The sequence below is a fragment of the Scomber scombrus genome, chromosome 7, assembly GCF_963691925.1.
Source record: "Scomber scombrus chromosome 7, fScoSco1.1, whole genome shotgun sequence".
NCBI classification, from domain to species: Eukaryota; Metazoa; Chordata; class Actinopteri; order Scombriformes; family Scombridae; genus Scomber; species Scomber scombrus.
In genome coordinates, this window is record NC_084976.1 from 22,676,687 (window position 1) to 22,700,036 (window position 23,350).

General features: G+C 42.4%; 1 protein-coding gene across 3 annotated transcripts in view; it reads right to left on the reverse strand.

Annotated features, from left to right (window-relative positions):
* The window catches only part of satb1b (SATB homeobox 1b), a 66,996-nt gene that overhangs the window by 18,761 nt on the left and 24,885 nt on the right, over window positions 1–23,350 (reverse strand). For all 3 annotated transcript variants that reach the window (XM_062421947.1, XM_062421944.1, XM_062421946.1), the window contains exons 6-11: window positions 18,880–18,991; window positions 17,733–17,810; window positions 12,856–13,361; window positions 9,727–9,939; window positions 4,572–4,643; window positions 3,919–4,074 (exon numbers count right to left, since the gene is read on the reverse strand). In XM_062421947.1, coding sequence (XP_062277931.1) covers window positions 3,919–4,074; window positions 4,572–4,643; window positions 9,727–9,939; window positions 12,856–13,361; window positions 17,733–17,810; window positions 18,880–18,991 — 1,137 coding nt within the window. The remainder of the gene's footprint in view (window positions 1–3,918; window positions 4,075–4,571; window positions 4,644–9,726; window positions 9,940–12,855; window positions 13,362–17,732; window positions 17,811–18,879; window positions 18,992–23,350) is intronic.

Genomic DNA, 23,350 nt, shown 5'->3' on the forward strand with positions numbered 1-23,350 from the left:
TACCATCAACTCCAGGCTATCCACATCATAGCTCGCACCTCCACCAGCTAAAATGAAACGGGGCCGTCGACCAATACCAGCTATACTTCTGGCAGTGTCCTCTCTAGATTCGAACCAGTAGCACGCAGTTGTTTTCTCCAAGTCTGACAACTCCTGAAGCTAAATGAAGACGGAGTGTTCTTGGAGCGTTCAATCAGTTTGTACCATAGAGGAATGGATCATGAATAATAGTTCTGATTTTTATCAAAGAGTAAATGTAATATCTTTCCTAATATATCAAAATGGCTGCATGGATTATTTAAAAAAAAGTAGGTATGCTCAGACTTAATGTGAATGGTGAGCATTAATCTGATAAAGTAATGTGGCTTGGGTGAGAGTCACTGTGATATAGTTACTGCTCTCTATATGTGGCAGTAAAAGAGTGATTGAAATGCAACATTGAATATGTGAGAGGGGTGTAGGGTGAAGGGGGGGGACAGTTAAGGGCTGGCAGAGGCCTGCTGTGGTTACGAGCCCTAAGAGAGGACAGGATGGCAGCGTTCCAGGATCCCCCTCCCCACACCCCCCATCCAGAAAGCACACACACACCAACACACACAAACACACACATTCAAGTACACAAACATCAGTGCCCACATTCAAATGTGGCTGCACATAAACCAATATTTAAAATACAGAAAAGCACACACACACACACACACACACACACATACACAGCTATATACAGCATACACACACACACACACCTAAGCACACACACTCAGTGAAGCATGCACCAATCAGTAAACTCATGTTTACTGCTTTTCTACCCGGGGGACCACCGCCGCCTGTGACCTCCCTCAACTCCCTTTTCTATCTACTCTTAGATCTCCACCATTCTTTTCCTTCCCTTCTCAGCTGTATCATCTGTGTCTCTCTGAATGAGGCAAATATGCTATACACAAATGCCCAACACACTCAGAAATACTTCACAGTGCACGGACACACACACACACACACACACACACACACACACACACACACACACACACACACACACACACACACCCACGCACACATTTGGTACCGATAACAACATATCCTGGGTCACCTGATCCTGAGCCGGCGTAAGCAGCATGCCAGGAAATCTTAAGCTGAGCTAAAGAGGCAGAGGTTGAACTGCACACAAATCTGACAGGACAGTGCCAGCCTCAGTGATGAGGCCTCCTCCTCACCCTCCCCCTACAATTATTTCCCTGGACCCCATATGGGCATCCTGCCAGTCCAGCCCATCCTCCATCCTCATCACCAACCACATTCATGCTTCACTCCCAACCTCAGAACCTACCCAAGGTTTGCATAGTGGTTATTTTCTGCCTGTAAGGCTCCAAACCTCTCTGGACCTAACCTTTCATAACAAATTGAACATTTTATTTGTAAATATACATATTGCTACTATTTCTTAATTTAAATTATGATCAGCTCATGAACAATTTACGCTGTCCTAACCAACCACCAGTATCCAAAAAAATAAATAATAATCCTTTCCTTGTTAGAAAAAAACAACCTCTGGTCACACAAACCCATCATTTATCTGGTTCCAGCAGTGGTACAACACTATTTTGGGGAGTAAACAGAGCTAAATATCTAATTTGAAAAGCAATATCTAGCATGGCTTCACAGAAGGAAAAAAACAACACAAGCAACGTTTTCTTTTCTGGTGTGAACTGAGCTGGAGTCAATATCCTGCAATATTCTGTCTTTTTCTAAAATAAAACAAGTGAAATCTCAGGTTTCCTAAAGTCTCATCTACCCAAGACTGAACTACTATTCATGAAATTTTATGGATAGTAGTTAAGGAAACCGCTGATATCTAAGGCTGCAACTACAGGTTATTTTATTACTGATTAAACCTCTTATCATTTTCTCTTCAAATCCATTATTTGTTTTGTTAATAAAATGCCTGTTACAATTTCCCAGCGCCCAAAGGTGACAATTAAAAATGACCAACAGTCCAAAAGCCAAACACATCCAAGCTACAATTTCAATAATTAATAAATAAAAAAGTTTCTGCCAATAAACAAATCAAATAATTGGCGATTTTATTATTGCTGTAAACTAAAAAATAACATGAATCCTTCTATGTGTGGAAGGGGTAAAAAAAAACAACACGTCATCCACAGAAAAAGACGTCACATTTCCACCCACATTGTTGGAGTAGCATGAATTCTGGGAAGTAAAATCAAAACACTATAGAATTGACTGTCGACAGCATTAAAACGAGAACAAATACGGAAAATTATGGTTTTAAGATGATTTTTGAGTGAACTGCAACTGAAAACTGTGTTCCTATGCTCTGATTTTTCAGGGTTCAGGGGGTCCTGATGGGGAGGAGCAGCCGCTGGCCTGGTGGTGCTGGTAGCGGTGGCAATGCCGGCTGGGTAGTAAGGGGGGAGACCAGCTGCCCGGGGAGCGCCCATTACGAGATGGAGCCAGAGATAAGTGCTCTCCCAGGCCCCCTTTCACAGGCATAATTAGCACACTTCTTATCTGCTGCTCAATTCACATTCACACCCGCCTGCCATGAATGGAACGTGAAAGGAGAGGCAGAAATCGGGGGGGAAAAGAGAGAGGTAGAGGGGCAAGACAGAGAGATGGGAGGGAGGTGGAGAAGGCACGGTGGAAACCTGTTCCCAGACAAACCGTCATTTGAGAAGAGAGAGACATGTGCGAGTTAATACTGCGACCGCCTCGCTCTCCCTTTCTCTTTTTCCATCCTCCCAAGGAGTCTTTGAACTCCTTAACAAAAACAGTGGTTTGTGCATCAAACTGCAATTTGGTAAAACAAAGCTATCTGGGGGTATAATCATCCTAATCAGCAAGAAAAAAATAAAGCCTTTGCAGATATTTCTAGATTATTCCGCCCTTGGTGATCTATTTCCCCCCCCATCTTTTTCATCAAGCACAATTGTGGAAATCTTCCCAACTCTGCCTCCGACAGACACGTGAAAACCTTTAATAATAACTCCTTAGTGCTACATTTTTAAATTGCTTTATTAAGGAGTTAAACTGGTGGCGTGTCTTCCCTTTTTTTCCCCCTGTTTCCAACACACACAAGCTTGTATTGTGTGTGAGCGCCCTTCTCTCGCTCTCTCTCTCTCTCTCGAAGATAACAGGGGCCCCTTCGTCTTACTGAGCTAAGCTAATATAAACAAGTTTGTTTGGTATTGAAACAGTGTCGAATGCTAAACTCCCAACCCACAATACAGAAGACATATGTCATTATGTCGATAAATCATTGCCCTGATGCACTGACGCAATGACACACATTATATCTTGGATAAATTTCCACTTCTTTGCTTTTAACTTTATCAATATGGGCATCTAGTCTTTTATGTGATAAAATCTTATATTCTGACGAACACGATCGCCTCAAAAAGCAGTTCAGACATTACGTGAGCGTGTGAGAAAACTGTCTCTGTATAGAGTAATGTGTGTGAACGTGTATCAAGAGTTCAAGTACATCAAATGCTCCGCAGGTCAAGGACTGGCTTACTTGGGCACCGACAAGTCTCTCTCAAAGCTAAAGGATCTTGATTTTCTTCCTTTGATCTTTGCAAGACATTTAAAAGCCACGTGAGTGAGCGTGTGGACATTTGAAAGTAGTCATATATACAGAATTGGAGTTTAAAGTTTTGGATTTATGGCACATCAACACTGCTCTAGATTTTCACACACCACATATTTTCTTGTATTATGAATAAAAGGCCATGATTTGCAACTTTTCTCCTAAAATGTATACATATTAAGCTTCAATGGTGTTAAAAGAACAAATGCTGGGTTTTGTTCATGTTTTCTACCAGTTTCTCAAAAAGCTGCTGTATGTCTCTCACCACTCTGAGCATGAAGTACTGAGTTGTTCAGTGTGTGTTTGGGTACCTGGCTCTTAGAGGCTGCCACCTTAGCGAACAGGGCCTGGGAAACCTTGGCCCTCTTCATCTCCTGCTGGATCTCGTCGTAGATGGTGGAGTTGATGTTGAGTATGCAGCTCTCTGTCTTGCCGTTCCACTCGCTGGGCATTGGCGACGGTTTCACCTGGCGGAAATAACGACGACAAAGAAAATCAAGAAAATCCTACACAAAACCCTTGTATATTCCATGTAAAACTAACACTTTGTCACATATTGAATTCTTGATTGTATTTCATGCATTGACCCACTGTAACGGAGGATGTCAGCATTTTCAGAGTTATGTATGGCTGTGGATCTATTAAACATTGTGTATCTGTACATGTTTTTTAACTGAGCAACAATATTTCCAGACTTTCTGACACCAAATTATTAAGCTTTTAATAATAATAGAATATAATAGTGTGTGTTTACAATTCTATCTACATCTTTGACTATATTTCAAATCAAGAAAAGATACACTGACATGTTGCTCTTTTCATGTTTCCTGCTTCACAAACATTTAAACACTCAAGTTTCAAGGAACTGCATGCAAGCTCCAGTGTGTGTATTGTCTATGAGAACGTGAGCGTTCAGACTGGTAGTGTTGGGTGAGAGGTGAGGGGGGTGGAGTTGTTTGCTCACAGGGGAAATGCCCACAGGGATTCGGGGATTCCAGTCCTCGGGCCTTACGCTGTTACAGTCTTCCCTCCGGGGCTACAGTATTGGGAACACAACACAACCATATTTGCTCAAACTCACATGAGAAGAAATAGAGGGAATTTGGCTCAACACAAGCATGCAAACACACTCATGCATGCACACATCTCACACACACACACACGTACACATACTGAACACCCACGCACAGCAGCACCACTGTTACTCAAAAAACACTTGTATGAAATGTTATTATTCTTATGTCAAGCTGATGATTAAAAAATAAATGCGAGTCAAGTGAAATCAAATCATCTTCATTCAGCGGCTTGTTGGATCTTGACAAAAATCCTTTGACAAGGTAACAAGTATCCTAATAAAAGCATTACCCACCATTAGCATATGAATCATTCCATACGAGTCCTTTTTGAAAGGAGACATCGACAGGGTTCGGTATGAGCACAAGTGCACGGCATTCAAATAAACCATAATAACACCAACAGCTACTAACTTAGCCTGTGATAAAAAAATATACATATATTCAAGTATTTGTCTAGACACCTAACATGATCCCCTATGTGTTCAAAAACAATCACATAATCCTCAAATTTGTGGTGAAACTGGAATGTCGGAGCATTGCCGGGCCTTTCATCCTGTTTTATGACAGCTCGACATGGGCTTTTTTTCAGTCTGAGTGGTAGGTTACCATGTCAAGCTAATTGTTAAGGCTGGGATGTGCACTAACTGGCATTGGGGGAGTTGAGCCGACCCATCAACACACGTGAGAGAAACATACCTCTGCATCTGTTTTTATGAGGCCTATAAAAACCCTCCTCTGTCTCTGGCTCAATTGCCACCCTGGCTGATTTATGTGCTTAAATTCACACTGCATTGCTCCATAGGAGAGGCTGGCAGATGGCCAGGTGTATGAGTGTGTGAACGTGTGTGCGCTCGTGGGTGTGCATGTGAGAATTGCCTTGTGTCGGAACAGGTCTAACATGATAAATGCCGATGGGTTTTAGTCATACAGGTGAAGTATATTAGGCCTCAAGATATACTACTGATGTGCCAACAGTGTTCTTGATGTGAGAATAAAAACCACAAACCAGAAGCTTTTGCATGCAGTTTTGGAGCATTTTTGGAATAGTTACAGAGTTATGTCGAGCAGCAGTCATTGTGTTTGTTGTTTATCTTGCAAACCTATTTCTGTTTGGTTATGCATCTCTATTGCTCCATAAAGTGGTTTCAGATATGCTGAAAGTCCCTCGGTACATTCATCCTGCAAGCAAGTGGATTACTAATGTCTATTTCACCTGATGCAGTTGTTGAAAACCAAAAAAAGTTGTGCTTCCAAATCTCTACTTCTGCTTCTAGGGTACAAATGAAAACATTCACAGTTGCTTGTTTAGCTAAACAAAACACATTTTTCTTTCATTTTTTTCCCTTTCTTTTCTCTCACTTTAAATCTCCTGTCCTGCACTGACACAGTCTCCGATTGTAAACCTGAGTTGTGAACTGCAAAGTGGCCCTGCTTTTTTAAGTTCAGCGCCACTGCTTCAGAATGACACTCTTTTCTTTTTTAAGTTTTGTAAGGACAGCAACAACTGAGATCACGCTGAGCAATTTCTGGGGAAGGCTCCATTTGGGAGATGGGTGGGCCCTGACGCTTGTGTCTTTCTTTGCTCCTCACCTAAATAAAAAAAACGTCCCATCTTCACAGAGGACAGGACAGAGGAAGCCTTTGTCAGCCCCTCTCACCTCCTAGATGCAGCTGACCGCACTTCAAATGGGCTTAAGTGGTAGAGCGTTGCCACATACCTTTCAAATGAGAGACACTGATTTGCTGCAGGGGTAGAAAGTTGTGCTTGTCGCACTCAGTGATTTTGAATGAGGGACCGACTAAAAGACGAAGGATGTTTGATCTTTCACGCAGCTTGTCATCACTGAGTGAGCTTTATTTTTAAAATGGGAGGGCTGTTAATGCTGCCTAATGCATGGTAAAAGGTCAAAATTAGCACAAAAAATTATCCATCATTTGTGCACCATTCTCACCTGTGTGGTGAGGGCGGGGATGATGTAGAACTCATTTACATGCACAGAGAATGTAGAGTATGTTCTGTAATGTGAAGGCTGACGGATCGAGTCGGCTTTTTTTAACTTATTATTAATATTTGTCTCCAGACGGGTTGCAGCCTGATACAATGGAGCGCAGTGTGAGGAGAGAAGCTAAACAACGCGCTAAGGTGGCGCTTGTATGCATACTTGCTGTCGTCACATGTAAACAGAACGTGCTAATGAGAGCAGCTCATTAGTGTGTCTTTGTTTTAACTGTATAAAATGTAGACACATACTTTTTACTACACGTGAGAAAAAAAAGATGTAAAACTGAATGACCTTTTTATACTTGTCTGGATTAAATCTCATGACACCAATACAAGGACAGACAGTAAATTATGTCTTCTTCAAATCACCTCCGTCCCTGCTCTCAACACTGACTGAGCCAATATGAATAATATCTTGAAATGGTCAGACAGGCCACAGGAATGAGTCCATTCACACACATACACTGTTTTCTACGCTGCCGCACTTTTTTTTAATCGATCCACGAGAAAGAGTTTTCAATTTTGCTCTCTTTTCAGCCATTGGGAACTTCAAATAACAATTTGTTTTGTTTCATTATATTCTAAATTGGAGCGGAGAGACGTTTTGGTTACACAAACATCTCTCCAAAGCAGAGTCGCTCGAAATTTGTCAGTGGTTCCCAAACTGTGTTTGAAATTATTATTGCGATATACAACTATAAAGAAAGTCCTGAATTAATGTTTACTTTGTTATCAGGACTTTGTGAACATGCATCTCCCAAAATAGAGGAAAATTCTTAAAAAACAACTTTCCGTTAAAGTGAACCCCAGTTTTCGTCATTCGCGCAGTTGCCAGATGGTAAGAATTATAAGAGTGTGACGCATTAAATGCCCTGATTGACAGGCAAAGGGGAAAGTCCTTTTTTATGAGCATCGAGAGGAGTCCCACATAAGGACAAGCTCACAGATGAGAGGTGGTGCACCATACTGGCTTACCTTGCAGACATATTTTGGCAACTCAACGAGTTAAACGTCAAGCTTCAGGGCAAGAATGAAAACATTCTATCATCCACAGACAAGATTCGGGGGTTTATGGGCAAGCTTATCCTGTGGCACGAGGCTTTGGAACAGGGCTCCATGGACGTGTTCCCACTGGCATCAGCCGCACCGCAGGCAGCCAGGCAGCGTGATTTATTTGCCGAACACTTTCAGACATTAAAGGAGAGGTTTGAACGATATTTTTTCCACGTTTGACCGACATTGAGGACTGTGATCGGATTCGAGACTCATTCGATCAGGAATCCTCAACGGGAAAGCTCAGGGAGGAGTGCGCTTGGCTCTGTATGGAACGTGCAATGAAACTCAAAGTTTTGGTTGGTTTTGCGTCAGAGCTCGCAACCATCTCCCGCCTCGCTATTGAGCAACTTCTTATTTTCCTCACTATCTGCCTATCTGACTTGGCGTTCTCCACTCAGGTTCCCATGAAGAGCAACAAGAGGTCACGCCTCTCTAATGAACAGGACTCCTCTCTTCAGTACCATCAAGGATTTTTTTTAAACTGTGAGCACCGGCGGGCACATGTGTCTCACCAGCTTGTAAGTAGCCAAAAATAGCAAATGTTTTAATGTTGATTCATATTTAAGTTATTTAAAATTTCTGACTAACCATTTTCTTTTCAACTCAATGTCAACTGTGTCGATACTATGGTTGTATTCACTTATTGCATGCTAATTAGTTTTCATTCTCAATACATCTCTTTTTTTCTTTACAATTTTATACTATAAGTTTATTTCAAATCAATGCATACTCTGTTTACATGTATTTACTGTTTATATGCAAATTAGTTTTGCTTCTTAGTGCATCTCTCTTTCTTTCATCTTAGTTTGGTCTGTAAAGAGTGATTACATCTTGTTCAACCAGTGATGCTGCCCTCTCTCTCTCTCTCTCTCTCTCTCTCTCTCTCTCTCTCTCTCTCTCTCTCTCTCTCTCTCTCTCTCTGTCACATACACACACACAAAGACACACAAACACTTTTCTGTCTCTCCCTCTTTTCACCACCATTACCTCATTTTTAATTTTGCGATCTGTCTGGGTTTTAAATGGGTGTGTTGCTGCTTTGATGTAATTTTACAAAGTTTCAAATGAATTCTTGAATTACTTTGTTAATAAATATTTCATGAGTAATATGGTTGTTTGTCAAATTTTATTTGGCCATAGTTAATAAAAAATAAATGTTAACAGAGTGATAAGAGTGATAACATGTGTTATAGAGGCTGTTTTGCTCAGATATGAATACAGGTGTGCCTTGAGATTTTGGCTTGCCCTTTGTTGTGCCATGGGCATACATACAGGCTTGTAGCTACATAAAGGCTCCCACCACAGCTCATGTATCCCTCAAAAATGTAACTACACATCTGTGATTGGTCCCAGATGTGATTAGGCTCCTTGGGTGGCTTTGTTTTTTATCCTAAATGTCTCCAGCACTGATAGCGTTTGTTGATAATGAAAAACACTTGACAAATGTTAAACTTCTCATTTATACCAATCAATCATTTATATCATCAAATTTATATTGTGTGATCTAGAAAAGAATTTCCACTGCTTCTCTCCATAATTGTCCCTTTTAGAAAGTGAATTAAATCATGTAAACATGATTACTTTGGGTGTACAGCAGACACATAACAGTGCCTTATAATGCAAGACACATTCATCTCTTTGCTGTGGTGCTACAACAATTAATGGGTTGAACCATGAATCAGTTTCTGGCTTGTAGGCTTCTGCAGCAGGACCACCAAAAAACTAGAATTAATCTTCCTTTAACCTTTGACTTTTCCTTTTCCTATTCTAATGCTGCTTCACTATAAACGAAAGCCTTTGAACAGTAAGGTTTATTTGAATTTTTATCTTTCAATCTTTACAGCAGCTCTGTCTCCAAAACATGTTCGTAAAGCTAAAACTCCAGTCTAATAACTACGTCCTATTGAGTAACATTCCAGTTAACATTAAGCTATCTGCAACATGCAAATGAAAACATGCACAGAGAGGAATATAATCTCCGGTACCTGTACAGGTCGGTTGGGTGGAGTGCTGATAAGTGGAGCGGAGCCCATTGCGGAGGCAGCGGTCAGGCTGCGCTCTCTCTCCTCCTGATAGATGCGGTCACGCTCGACCTCCGGCAGCTGCAGGAAGTTCTGCATGGCACGCAGGTTAACCAGCAGCGACTGGGATGCTGTCTTAGGATCTTCCTCTTTGCGAAGGATCTCAGAGAGCAAGCCCTGCGTGATGTAGAGGGAGGAGAGAGGCAGAGAAAACAAAGAGAGTAAAAAAAAACGATGAAGATGAGGCGGTGAGGGAGAACGGCATAAAAAGATTAAATAGAGGAAAATAAGAGCTCACGGAGAAGGAAACAGTCAGGTGGTGGGGTTCAGGATGGCAAGCAAAAAGGAAAATATTCACATTAGAGGATTCCTTAAATAAGACAACCATGAGTGTAAATGGAAACTCTAATGACAATGGAGATGTGTCGCTCTTATACCCACTTAAACTGTAAATACTGCCTTTTAGGGACTACTTAAAACAGTTTCTTACTCCACACAGTATTTTTAGAGACGGCAGGTGGAGTAACAGGTTTTTCCCTGTCTTGTGATTATGACAGTGTTTCCATCTCTAAAAGACATTCACTCTCTATCCAACATCGTCGTAAAAACACATTATGGAAGAAAACTTTACATACTCTCTTCCTCCCTCTACAGAGCTTTTTTCTTGTACTAAAAAAAATATTATTCACTTGTGTTAGATCATGCCCTCTTATCAGTGATCATTCTTGGATGACTAATCTGCTTTACTGAAGCTTGTGCATAGCTTTTAAAAAGGCATTAAAGTGGTTTAAGTGTAATTTTGCACATCTTGGACACATTCTTAGAGCCGTACGTCGCTCTCCGGATAAGAGCCGCAGCTACAAGCCTGAAAATGTGAAAGTCTTGTACGGAGGGCAATCAGTGTATCCTCTGTTTACTTTTCAATAGCGCTCAATTCCATCATTACGAGACAGCGATGACTCCATTATCAGAGACGTGTGATTGGGCCTTTTCATCAGCTTTTGGCCACACACTGTGCGAACCATCGCTCCGCTTCTCTCACCATCAATAGGTGTGATTTGGTAATAAAACAAGGTGGTGGTGGGGGGAAAACATCCTCAATTTTTTATTTTTTTATTTTTAAATGTTGATTTATTTTCATTTTTTATCACGCAAGTCCTCACGGGAAAAGAGTAGAGCTTCAAATATGTGCTTTGTGCTGTTTGTCTGACTGTTAAAACGTATGAAACTATATGTGTCACGTTCAAATAGGTACGTCTGTGGTATCCAGACAAGCATGAACAAGATACTCACATGAAATTAGACTCAAGAGTGGCGTTTTTACGGTGAAGAGGACTGTGCACGTTTAATGTACACAAGTATTCATGGGATAGATAAGTGGCATTTCTAATTTTATTAGTACTGTGTGTGTGTCTGTCTGTGTCGGCATTCTTCAGTGTGTGCATTCTTATCATTCTTTGCCATCAACCATTTCTGTCTGTCTATCTCTTTGGTCAATCAGTTTCCTCCCTCAAAAAAACACAACCCCAAAAAAGTTTCCTCAGCTCCTCCCCTCCACCTCCTTCAGAAGCATCTCCTGCATCGACAGCGGCTCCTTCGTGTCACTACTCACCAACCCCACCACACAACCCCCCCCCCCACTCCTTTTATTAACACTGAGTGGAAACAACACACATGCCTAATAAATAATCCTCCAAAGGCAAACTCTCCAACGGCACATTGGGCTAATTCCTCATATCAACGCAGATAAGACTGTTTGTGTGGGAGCTTGCCAATCTGCACAAGAATACCACTGTCTGACTCCACCATATAACACACACACAACCACACACACATTTTCTTTTTTTGAGGGGGGGGGGGGGGGGGGGGGGGGGGGGGGGGGGGGGGCGCGAGGATGTTTGAATTGCTGCATGTTCTAATTCTAATAGATCTTTATCAGTTTCTGCTTTTTTTCCCCTTTTTCATACACAGCAACTTCAAAGCTAATGGAGTCGTAATGAGGTTTGCTGTCACTTCCTTCCACCCCCCTCTAATTCAGACAGTATGTCTTAAGACATTATCACTGCCTTCTGTGTGTGTGTGTGTGTGTGTGTGTGTGTGTGTGTGTGTGTAAGGCCTCTGACTATGAAGTGAAACCACATATTTTGGCAGGGAGAGAACGCACGCCATGACCAAGCCTGGGTCTTTCACATGGCAGGCAGCCAGCTGTCTTGAAGTACAGTAGAGGTGCTAGATTACTGTAGTGTATGAGAATTATGAATGAGCTACATTAAAAGCTATGGAAATTAACAGATTCAACCAGCAGGCCTTTCTCAATATTTCATAGAAAAAAAAGTCTCCTTCTTATGACTTCATTAATGTGATGTATTTACATTTGAAACATGTTGCTTAGGAGTCTGAGATGGGGAGGTATTAGCTAGGGAGGGAAAGGAAGTTTGATTTCAATGGATAAGTAGACATGGGGGAATGACATTTTTTTGGTGGTTTAGACCTATTAGTTTCACCCTTTAACTTTGGTGGTGTTGAATGACATCGCCAGTCTTCCAGGAAGCAGCAGTTTTCCAGGAGGCAACAAGCGTCACATTTTGTGGGATCTTTAAAAGGTACTGTTTGTATTCTATTATTACCTTAAGAATACTGTATATAGGTCAGACTGGGGCATTACACTGAAGATACTCAATTCAATTATATTAAGAAATAAATCACATTTTTAAATTAACCTTGAATGTTGTAGCAAATACTGATATTTTCCATGATTATACAACTTCAGTAGCAATGCACCTAAAATAATATCTGATGAAATGCCAAATATTCCTTAACTGTCACAGTCAATGAGAAATATACCACTGAGCTGCATTGTGCTTTAATTTGGTTAAATCTGACAATACTCAAATACAAATCAGAGCTTCCTCATCAAAAACAGCAGGAAGAAAGGAAAATCAAATTGATATGAAGAAACTAAAAAAGAAAATAGAAACTATTTCTAGAAAACTAGAAATAAAGTGGTGATTTTTAGTAGTGACGATAATTATCCTTGTTCTTTGGTTAGGGGAGTCCCTTTTAAATTCGAGCCCATCTATCTTCCCTCCTCACCTGGGTTCTGTTGAAGGCCACACGGGCGAAGACGGCCTGTGAGATGCCGGCCCGCTTCAGCTCGTCCCGAACCCACTGGTAAATCTCGGAAGACACCTCTGTGTTTGATGCCACTTGTGGCTCCAGAGGCTTGTTGTGGGAGTTGCGGTTGACAGGTGGGTGGTTGAGGTACTGCTGCGACAGGGACTGCTGTGCCAGCAGTCGGTTCACTGCATACTGCTGGTTCAGGATCTGTGCCATCACAAGCTGCTGGTTCACCAGCTGGGGACTGATGGGTGTGGACACCAGGCCCTGGTGGTGTAGACCCGGAAGCTGGGGCTGTCGGCCGCCTATCTGGCCACCGTGTGGTGGTGGAGCGTGGGACATTGGGGGCACCGGCGAGGAGGGAGTCTGCTCTGCTGTGCTGCCGGGGATGGGCTGCTGCTGCTGGGAGAAGCCCAGGTGGTTGTGGTTGTGGTTGTGGTTAGAGCCGGGTGGGGAGAGGTCGGACAGGCCGTCCATCTCAGCTGGAGGAAAGAGGGGAAGACGAGGCGAGAGACAGAGAGATGAGAAAAAGGACAGGGTCGGCTACAAACCTACATTAAACACCACAAAGAAAACACAGGAGGAGAGACTGTGGCTTGCTGAGGAAGAGAGAAAAAAAAACAAAACTACGAGTGCTGGAAGGTGAAACCTCAATCTCTAAATCATCACTGTCAGTAAAATGTCACCATAGCCATAGTCTCTCTGCAATAGATCAACTCAGCACGTATCCATATTTATAAGTGCTAACAAGAAAGACATAGCAGCTTAGTGTAAATGTCTGCTTCCTAACCAGCGCCCTTCACAGGCTCTTTCTTCCCTGATTGGATATGACACAGCTGATCAGCCAACGACTGGTTAAAAAAAGAAAAAGATGGAAACTCAGATAAAAGAGCTTCATTGTGTTTGACCTGTGTCTTCCACAACCCATGCCTTCGAAATTAAGTTCAGAACGTCTGTGGCCTCATCATGTGAAAAAAAATCTTGGAGAGACAGTGGAGTGTGTGTATGTGAAGGTACAGGAATAATGTGTATGTGTGTGTGTGTGTGTGTGTGTGTGTGTGTGTGTGTCCACAAAGGCAAAAGCAGTGCTGATAAATCTGATTCACTAGATACATCCTTAATTCTAAAATAAGGAACACAAGCTAGCCAATATGACATTTTTAGGGGAGGATGGCCTAAATATAAATGTAGGGAGCAGTGAATGGAGGCAGGCAATCATAGGATACAGTATGCAACCTGAAAAATGGTCTTGTTTGACTGTACGAAAACTGGTGGGAAAAAAAAGAATCAAGATGTCTTCGTTTAATGGCATTTTGCATAGTTCTGCGGCATCTCTTGCTTCGGGAATCTTTAACGCCATAATAGGTGCTGGGGAATATTTTAAGACAGGTTTAAATTATGTGCTTAGAGGATGAAAACAATGATTTAACATTCAAAGTACTACCCACAGCGAAGTGAATGATCATTTGGAGCGTCTGAATGTTTTCACGTTTCCGCCCGTCTTTAAGGAATTCACATATGCCGAGGCTTTTCGCATGCACTATACCGACTGAGTGAGTGAGGGGGCAGCGTTTAAGAATTCATACGGATGGCAACATTAACACCTTAGAAGTATGCTGCTGCGGCCTCCACATCCCACAGAAAAGCATCGTATAGGATTGTGAAAAGCATAAATTGCTGTTGTGGAAAAGGAAAAAAAAAAAAGGGGGGGGGGGGGGTCCTCAACAAGCTGAATTTTTCAGCAGATGAAAGATTAAGTGCATGGATGTTTTCCAAAAATACCCACAATAATCGTGTGTTTGAGCTGCCTGTTTCTTAACTGTCAGCAAGCACAAAACACCCGGCCAAGACGGGTCTATTGAGCGTTTGTCGAAAACAAATGATGTGGGGGGAAAAACAAAACAAAAAAAAAATCTTGGTAATAATCACATCTCTTCCCATAATCCCTGGCATTCCCTGGCTCTGATGGTATGGCGTGCCTATTTACTCATATGTGAATGTGTGTGTGTGTGTGTTTGTGCATATGCTCGCTCGCTCAGACTGCTGGGGGGCATGCTCACAACACACAAACACACAGGCACACAGGCACACGGAGGCATTTCCATGCAAATTGAAAAGAGAAGGGGTGACAGAAGAGCATGGCAGGCCCTGGGAGAAAAAGGCTGCCACAGAAGCGGGAGTCCTCGTGTGGAATCCTGCCACAAAAGAGCCCCGGATTAAACACACAATGGGAATGGGATGTGGGCTGAGGGAGGGAGGGAGTGTGTATGTGAAAGAGAGAGAGAGAGAGAGCGAGAGAGACATACATAGTGACCCAACTCTCTCTCCTGTGTTGGCTTCCCTGTACTAGGATTGCCACGTCAAAAGGAGAGACACTACGTTTGCTGGCGGCCGCTAACGACACTTCAGCTGGCAGAGAAGCAGAGCAGCTTGCCAGTACCTGTGACCAGGTACTTATTTCCTTTGACTTCAGGCTCAAACTGCTTGCTAAATGCAGTGTGGTGAAGTAAATGCAGAGTCACATGTGATGACACCGCCAAAGCACAAAGGGATGACCATGCTACTCTCTCTTCTAGCCTTTCGAACTTGGCGTTTCACCAGGGCTCACTCCTCTTGCCATTTGTGGCAACCTACAGCAGACAGCAGCCCGTCATGAATATTGAGGTTGGGGGAGTTGCCGCAGGCGTGCAGCGGACACCTGAGGCTCGTGTGCCAGGATTTTGTGTCTGGGGTTTAACAAACATGACACATGGGCGCTCAAGTTTGAGTGAATGCGTGCGAGCACATCTTCAGATGTTATCGCGGCCTCTGTGTATGTACACATTTGTGGTTTTGTTCTTATCAGGACTTGATGTCCCCAGAGAGGAGGATTTGAAAATATGTTTAATATGAACAGTTTAACTGTTTTTGCTTTGTTAAAGTCAAGAGGAAACAGCACTTTGATGTATTCTACTTAAAAGAGACTTTATGTTATAGTGTGACCAGGACATACAGTTAAAAAATGCACCACGTTGCCAATTGAGCCATTTTAAAAGATTAGATTATATATTACATTATAGGTTGACATGAAGAGGATGAAAGTAAAATTAATTAAAATTTTCAACTGAGAAGGAGCACAGTGAATACGTCATCTTTTATTTTAAGAGTGACTGTAAAGTTCTATTTGGTTTTGGGTTTAAGATTAAGATTATAATTGGGATTCAGTTTAGGCAAGTCAAAAATGTAACATTACGCATTCAGTTCAGGCATTAAGGGAGGAACATCGCTCCTCACAAGTTAGACAAACGAGTTAGTGTGTGTGTGTGTGTGTGTGTGTTTATGTTCTTGTATTAATCAACAAGCTGGAAAAACAATATTCTATTCACAAAGTCACATTATGGAGACAGAAAGCAGGCCCCCACAAGGCAGAGCACTAAAATTAAGGGTTAAGACCGTTTTGGACAATCTAATTCAAAAATGTCCTGTCAGAAATGTACAAGAGTGAAACTCTGATGTCCAAGTGCAAGTGAATGTAGCAAGAGATGACACCAGCTGCCACTAGCTGTCCCTGCAGCGGGCAGCACCTCAGTTTCCTCTCAGCCCCGGCAGCTTTCTGTTGCAGCCTGTCCCGGTCCCTGCTGTATATAACTGCTAAATCTGTGTGTGGGGTTGCCAACTTCCACTAGTAGAAATACAGAACAGCCGCAGATGGATAGCAGTGAGGCTGTTTTTTTAAAAACATGTTTTGTTTAGTAATAGTAACTCGTGTTTGATTGTGTGAGGGACGGATTAAGCCTAGACTAGACCAGATATGAAGGTAGAATCGTGCCATAAATACAAAGATTGATTAGCGCTTGTAAACGATGAAGTGTAAAAGTGAAATAATAATCGCAACTGTAATTCGGAATTTCGAACTTGCAAAAATACACCACAGGATTTGGGTTTGTATCTTGCTATCTGCGCTCTCAAGTACGTAATCCTTATCACGTCAAATGGAGTGAGCCAAAATTGAAAGAAGCGCAACACAAGACTTGCTTTCAAGAAACCGTAAGTTTTTCCAACCCAGTTTAGATTGAACCAAGCCCAGTTCCACATGGCGCAACCCTCGATGTAACCAACTGTCCCAAAATGCATTGGGTCTGTTCCGACTGCACTGAAGCGGATATCAGAGCGGAGACGAGCTAAATCAAAAACAGTCGCAATTTTTGCAGTGGGACTGTTAATAAATCACTTTATTAAGATTTAATATTTTTTCAGGCGAAAAAGTAACTATGTAGATTCCCAATTTGCTGTCAGTTTATCAAAATAACGCCTGTTTGCAAATCTGCTGCAACATTTTCAGAATCCTGAGATGTTCGACCGGTTATCTGAGGGAGAAAATTATCCAATGAACTGTTCTCTGCAGCTTTTTGGTGATTCACCGCTAGCTCTAATGTCTAGCATTTTGATATACACAGATGAAATTTAACAATTGTAGCTGCCACGTATGTTTGTCTGAATGTAAAGTGAAGCTTCATGTTTTTACTGGACAAAACAATAGCACTGTCTCCAGGCTCTGTATGTACAGATATCACCAGCTTTACATAAATATAAATGTATTATTTTATTAAGCGTCCTCCCGCTCTCAGGCATAATTTTCGGGGCTCAATATGTACAATAATCACCACATTTCAATAAATATGAATGTATTAAAATGAACAGATAAGTCTATATTAATCTCTCTGTCAAGAAGATTATTTTTTGGGAGAAAAAAAGTGTTAATGGAGCTGTGAGTTGAGATGATTTTTGTCACAGTACTGTCTGGTGGGTGTGTTGAGCACGGTTGAGGTTAGGCGTGTGTGCATTTGTGTGTGTGCACCCAGGATGTGACATACCTAGTGCATTGGCACGTGGGCTCTCACGGAGGACACACGTCCCCAGGTAGCCCTCCAGCTGGGAGGGTTGGCGCATGCCTGCACAGTCGGATTGCAGAGAGCAAACATGCAAACACACACGCACAACACACACGCACACACACACACACACACACACACAAAGAAAGAGAGGGAAAAGGACCACAGGGTTACAGGTTTTAACAGTGCTTCTCTCCCACTCCAAGCTAAGCAGAAATGACATTTAAAACACCAGACCAGACTGACAGCTGCTCTAACCTAACTTTTGACGAAATTGCATTAAAAAATGTGTAGGAATGTGCAAAAGAACACACAAGTGCAGCAGGTCTGAAGTAAATAATGTTCCCAGCGTATGTTTCCACTTTAACAGAAGAAAAAAAGAAAAGAAAAAAAACATCAGATAAGATATTATCACAACGTGCTATTTGCATGGAGGCTGTGAAAACATTTTGATATAATATCTCATCTGTCATCACTGTGAGCAGAAGCACACTGGCAAAGAAAAAAAGATTGCTCAACAGATTGTTAAGCCTAATATCTGAACATTACACTGCCTTATGAGCCCCGCAACAGAGTGGTGTTCTGTTTAATCAAAAGACATAAAAATATATCGGAATTCTATCTCTAGTCAGGGTGCTACTGGTATTATATAACCTCATTTCCTGGCGGGTCAAAGGGGAATTTTTTTTAGATAATATAAAGCATGCGTTGTTAGAGGGTTGATAAGAAAATCTAATTGAATTTCAGACTAGGCGGTGGCTTGTTGAAGTCATCGCTGCCTTTTGTTCATGGAAAACTAAAGCGTTACACTCAAAACAAAAAAATAAAAACAAGTCAGAGGCCTCAATTTGACTTCTAGCATTAGCGTTACAGCAGTAATGGATAAATGAAGGATAGCGCTGTGTTCAACCGCTAAACTGTGAGGAGTAATCTTGAATTATTAGATAACAAGATAAAAATGTATTTCTGCTTTGTGCAACAGCAGGAAGACAAAGAAACGGTTGGTTAGAGAACATATTGTGTTGGTGACTGGTGTGTATTTGTGTGTATGTGTGTGTGTGTGTGTGTGTGTGTGCGCAAAGAGACAAAAGTGTGAGCACCATACTTTGCGCCCCTCCGTTTTGCTTACCCATCATATCTTTTGTCTTCTTGAAATGTTTATACCAGCGCCCAAATTCCTGACACTTCGCCGCCGACACATTTGCATAGTAAGTGCTGTTCACAATGGAGGAAATCATACTCTGAAAGAGAGAGATTGATTGAGAGAGAGGGAGAGAGAACGACAGAGATACTTTAGATTCTCATTGTGGAAAATACAGACATAATATTAAAGCTTGTGAAACATGCAGTAACACTGTAGCTTGTCAAAACAAATAAAAGATAGGGACACAGTAAAACCCAGCACTAAAAAAAAAAAAAAAGCCAACTCAAAAAGTATCAGACATGCAGAAATTTTGATCTCGTCTACTAAAGGTAAAACAAATGAAATCAAACAAGGGGTTATCTGTTCTTTTTTATCAAATGCCGTTGAGTTTGTCTGAACTTTTTTTTGTATTATTTCAGAGTGGGTAAATTATAAGGTCAACTGAGCTCTACATCTGTTGAAATCAGCAGAGAAGATATTTACCTTCAAAAAGGAAAGAAGATAGCGGCTTATTTAATATCAGCATCTGGGGAGTCGGGCGATGTAAACAGATAAACCTCTTTTATTTTCTCAGCTCTTTATTTATACAATCTGTTAAAGACAACAACTTCAAGCGGTTCGTGGGCTGTGCAGAGCATGTCGTTCTCAGACGCATGTGTGCCCCCATCTCCCCCTTTACAGTTGACTCTTTGCCCTCTCTACATTTACTTCAACCGTCCTCCTTTGCCGGAGAAAAAAAAAACAAAGAGGCGAGATATTTTTTCCCTTTCAGTTTCATTAAAATGAATGTTTTAACACCTTGGTGGCCTCCGGGTGAATAGCGAGGTTGGTGCAGGAGAAATTGTTTTTGATTGTTATAAATATTCAAAAGAACCAAACCATCTGTTTTCAAATTACAGGTATGCCATCTTTATCATTTTCTATAATATATGCGCTTGGAGGATGGCGGGGGAACCTTCTGGCAGAGCAGCATGGCAGTGCGAGCACAATGAAATGCTACATGATGATTCTGGTTCTCTGGTTCCAGCTCCTCTGCTCTAGAGGAGGGTGAACGGTGGGGACCTGCACCATGAGAAAGGTTCATCTCTGAACTCCTGACCTCCTCGTCAAACTGCATGCACCTTATGCTCTGGCACCACTTCTAAATCTAAAGATGGGTCTTCAAAGGAGGCCTAATTTTTCAGCTGTCTGTCTCAGAGGTGTCTGACAGATACAGATACACTTCTATTTTAATAATTATATATATATATATATATATATATATATGTCTTCAAAGACCTAAGTAACAGCTTATATTTCGCTCACATTATACCTGTGTAACCACAACTGGAGCCATATTTTTATGCTTCAACAGTATTTTCTTCTGTTTTATGCATGCAACTATAGTGACACACCAAAAAAAAACTTAACAGGCGTCACAAATGTGTGCAATGTTCACAAGAGGATGCAAAAGTAGCCAGATTTTTTTTCTTCAAACTGTAGCATGATGCCGTTTGCTCAAGGCTGAACTAAAGCAGTCAGCTTTAAGAATAATTTTAACCAACCTCATGTGATATCTTCACCTACAGACCAATCACGCCACCAACACCACACAAAAGTTGATAAAAGCTCAAGTTCCTCAAAGACATTGGCTGTGCTACTACCCAAGTCTTGGTCCAATTATGTTTTAAAAAAGCACAGCTAATAATGAACAAAAGTGATGTAATGTTGGAGAGGAGTTTATTTATTTGTGTTGTCATTCTTCTCGTTTCAAACAGGAGTGGCAGCCGACCTCAACCACTAAATCATTACATCACCACACCTGCTTGTACTAGGTATTGCCAAACATAGTCGCACTTTGCCACACAAATTCAGCTGCTTCTGTTTTCTAAGTCAAATATAGGCAAGTGAGGCAAGAGTCACGTTGATGACTGCAGCTGGTTGTGAATTTGTGCCAAATATGCTGTGGTGCATCATGTCGTCATGATGAAAAAACAGGGGAAAGGGGGGCAGGGGAGGGGGTAAAGAGGTCTGCATTTGGACTTCCACAGTGTAACAAAGCAGCCTTTTATACGTATATTGAATAGCCTTCATTCAATGAAAACCCTGATACAGTTCAGGTTAAGATTAGGAAGTCAAAATTGCCCTTTTAAATGGGTCTTATATTTATGAATGAAGAAGTTCATTCTTTTGCATTCATGCACGATTTGTATTAGGAAATAGCAACTTCAAGTTCCACCTTCTGTGGTATATGGGAAAGCAGCAAACCACACCTTCTAGTTTAACCTTGTTCTGACAGTCAACTCCCAAGACAAACATCCAACCCATATAGCCTATAAACCCCATATAGCTAAAGTAAGGAGAATTCTCCTTTAAGTCAGAGGTATAATGAACTCCTCTCCTCCCTCCTGCCATGTTTTATTTACAGTATATCTAGGCTAAGGCGGCTCGAGGCAACAAACAAGAGGCCTGCAGAAAACGGTGTGCCTCTCTCCCTCTCTCTTTCTCTTCTCGTCTTTCTCTCCATCTCTCTCGCTCCCTCTTTCTCCGCCATCTTTGACACAGATGTTCTAATAAACGCTCCTCATTAATCAGCCCTCTCCCTCAATACATCACTCTACCTCTCACAGGGGGCCCTGCGTGTATGTGTGAACGAAACAATACACATACACCTACTCTCTCTCTCTCTCCTGGTCTCTGTCGCACACACATGCATACACACTAAGTGAAATCAAGCAGATAACCAGAGCCTCTGCTGCTACTGCGGAGCCAGCGGGAGGGTTGTGCTAAGGCTTGTCAACAGGTAGCATGGCTGCGTGTGTGTGTGTGTGTGTGTGTGTGTGTGTGTGTGTGTGTGTGTGTGTGTGTGTGTGTGTGTGTGTGTGTGTGTGTGTGTGTGTGTGAGCATGAACACATGTGTGGACCCTTTAAGTGATAGCCATCTGCAGCACAGAGAGCTTATCAGCAAGACCAGGAAGTGGCACTGGGCTACTATCGGTCCCCAACATCTACTCCACTCCCCATCAGGGGAGACAGGAAGAGAGAAGGAGAGAGTGACTGCGTGTGTGTGTGTCAATGTCTGTGTGTGTGTATGTGTGTGTGTGTGTGTGAGAGAGAGAATAGCGGTGCAGCAGGCAGGTACTGTATGCACCTGACTGCCAGTGTTAGAGTGTATTGCACACACTGGCAAACGCAAACACTTACAAAATACAACCCCTGCAGACAAACACACATAGTGCTGCTACACAAATGCAGAATTCCAGATTAACACACATGCACATACACAATTACACACACACACGCACACACATGCACAAACACACCCACACATTCCAACTTAGCCTGATGTCTTGAATCAGCTAGGGAAAAAAACGCATCCCATTTGCAACACTGTGCCTTGACTCTCGCCAACATCTAACACAGCTCAATTATGGCACATATCCACCTCAACTGGGGGGGGGGTGACCCCCCCCCCACACTCGCTCAAATCTAACACACACATATATACACTCACACGCATGCACACACACATACACTGGCAGCCAGGTTGCGCCTATGGCAGCCGAGGTGGTGAAGGCCTGCAAAGATGGCATTTTGATGACTATTTGCTGCTACGCAACGCAGCAGCTGGTGCATCAGGGGCCGCCCAGTGAGAGTGAGCAGGGGGGTGGGCAAGAAGAGGTGGTGCTGGTGGTGGCAATGGGAAAGGGTGGGGTGAGGTGGGGGAATCTCGTTTGTTGCCATAGTTTCTGCGAACATGGGCAAGGGGGTTGCTAAGCTTGGAAGCAACCTAAGAAAAGAAAGGCTGACTGGCTGATTGAGGCGCAGTCAGTGTTATCCTCCAGAAGTTTGATTTTGGCTACGCTTCTTCAAACTATCAACCGCAAGTCCTTTAAAGGACGCTTCAGACGTGTGTGCGTCAGAATCAATCCCGACAATGGGCATGAGTTAATACATTTTCTCTCTCTGGGTTTTCTCATGCCATTTGTAGGCTAAACACACAAAGCATGACTCCCCACTGCAAAAGAATGAAACTAAATGTTTGACAAGGCCCCGGACAAAAGCAGCAGTTCACAAAATAACCCCCCACAGGACTGCCCTCCCTGCTCTACCTCCCCCCCCCCCCCCCCCCCCCCCCCTTCTCTCTTCAGAGCCCTGTTCAGAGGTGGGCTAATTCTCTTTCACTTGCTTGACGTGATTCTCTCATCTGTTAACCTCTCCTTTCGGCCTGGGATTACACCGCAGAATATCAAGGAAGCACTAATCCTAAAAAAAGGTGCCAATCTTCTGTGCCCTCCTGCAACGCCCCTTTCCCCTCCTACTCATTTCGCATTTTTTTTTTGTCAACTCAGAAACCTCAGAGGGGAGGGCCACATGCTTTTCCTGGCTTCTCCCCGTCTCATCAAGACAACATGCAGGCGGTGACATCACTGGTCACAGGGCAGGGAGCCCGTGTATCGAAACAATGCTGAGGACA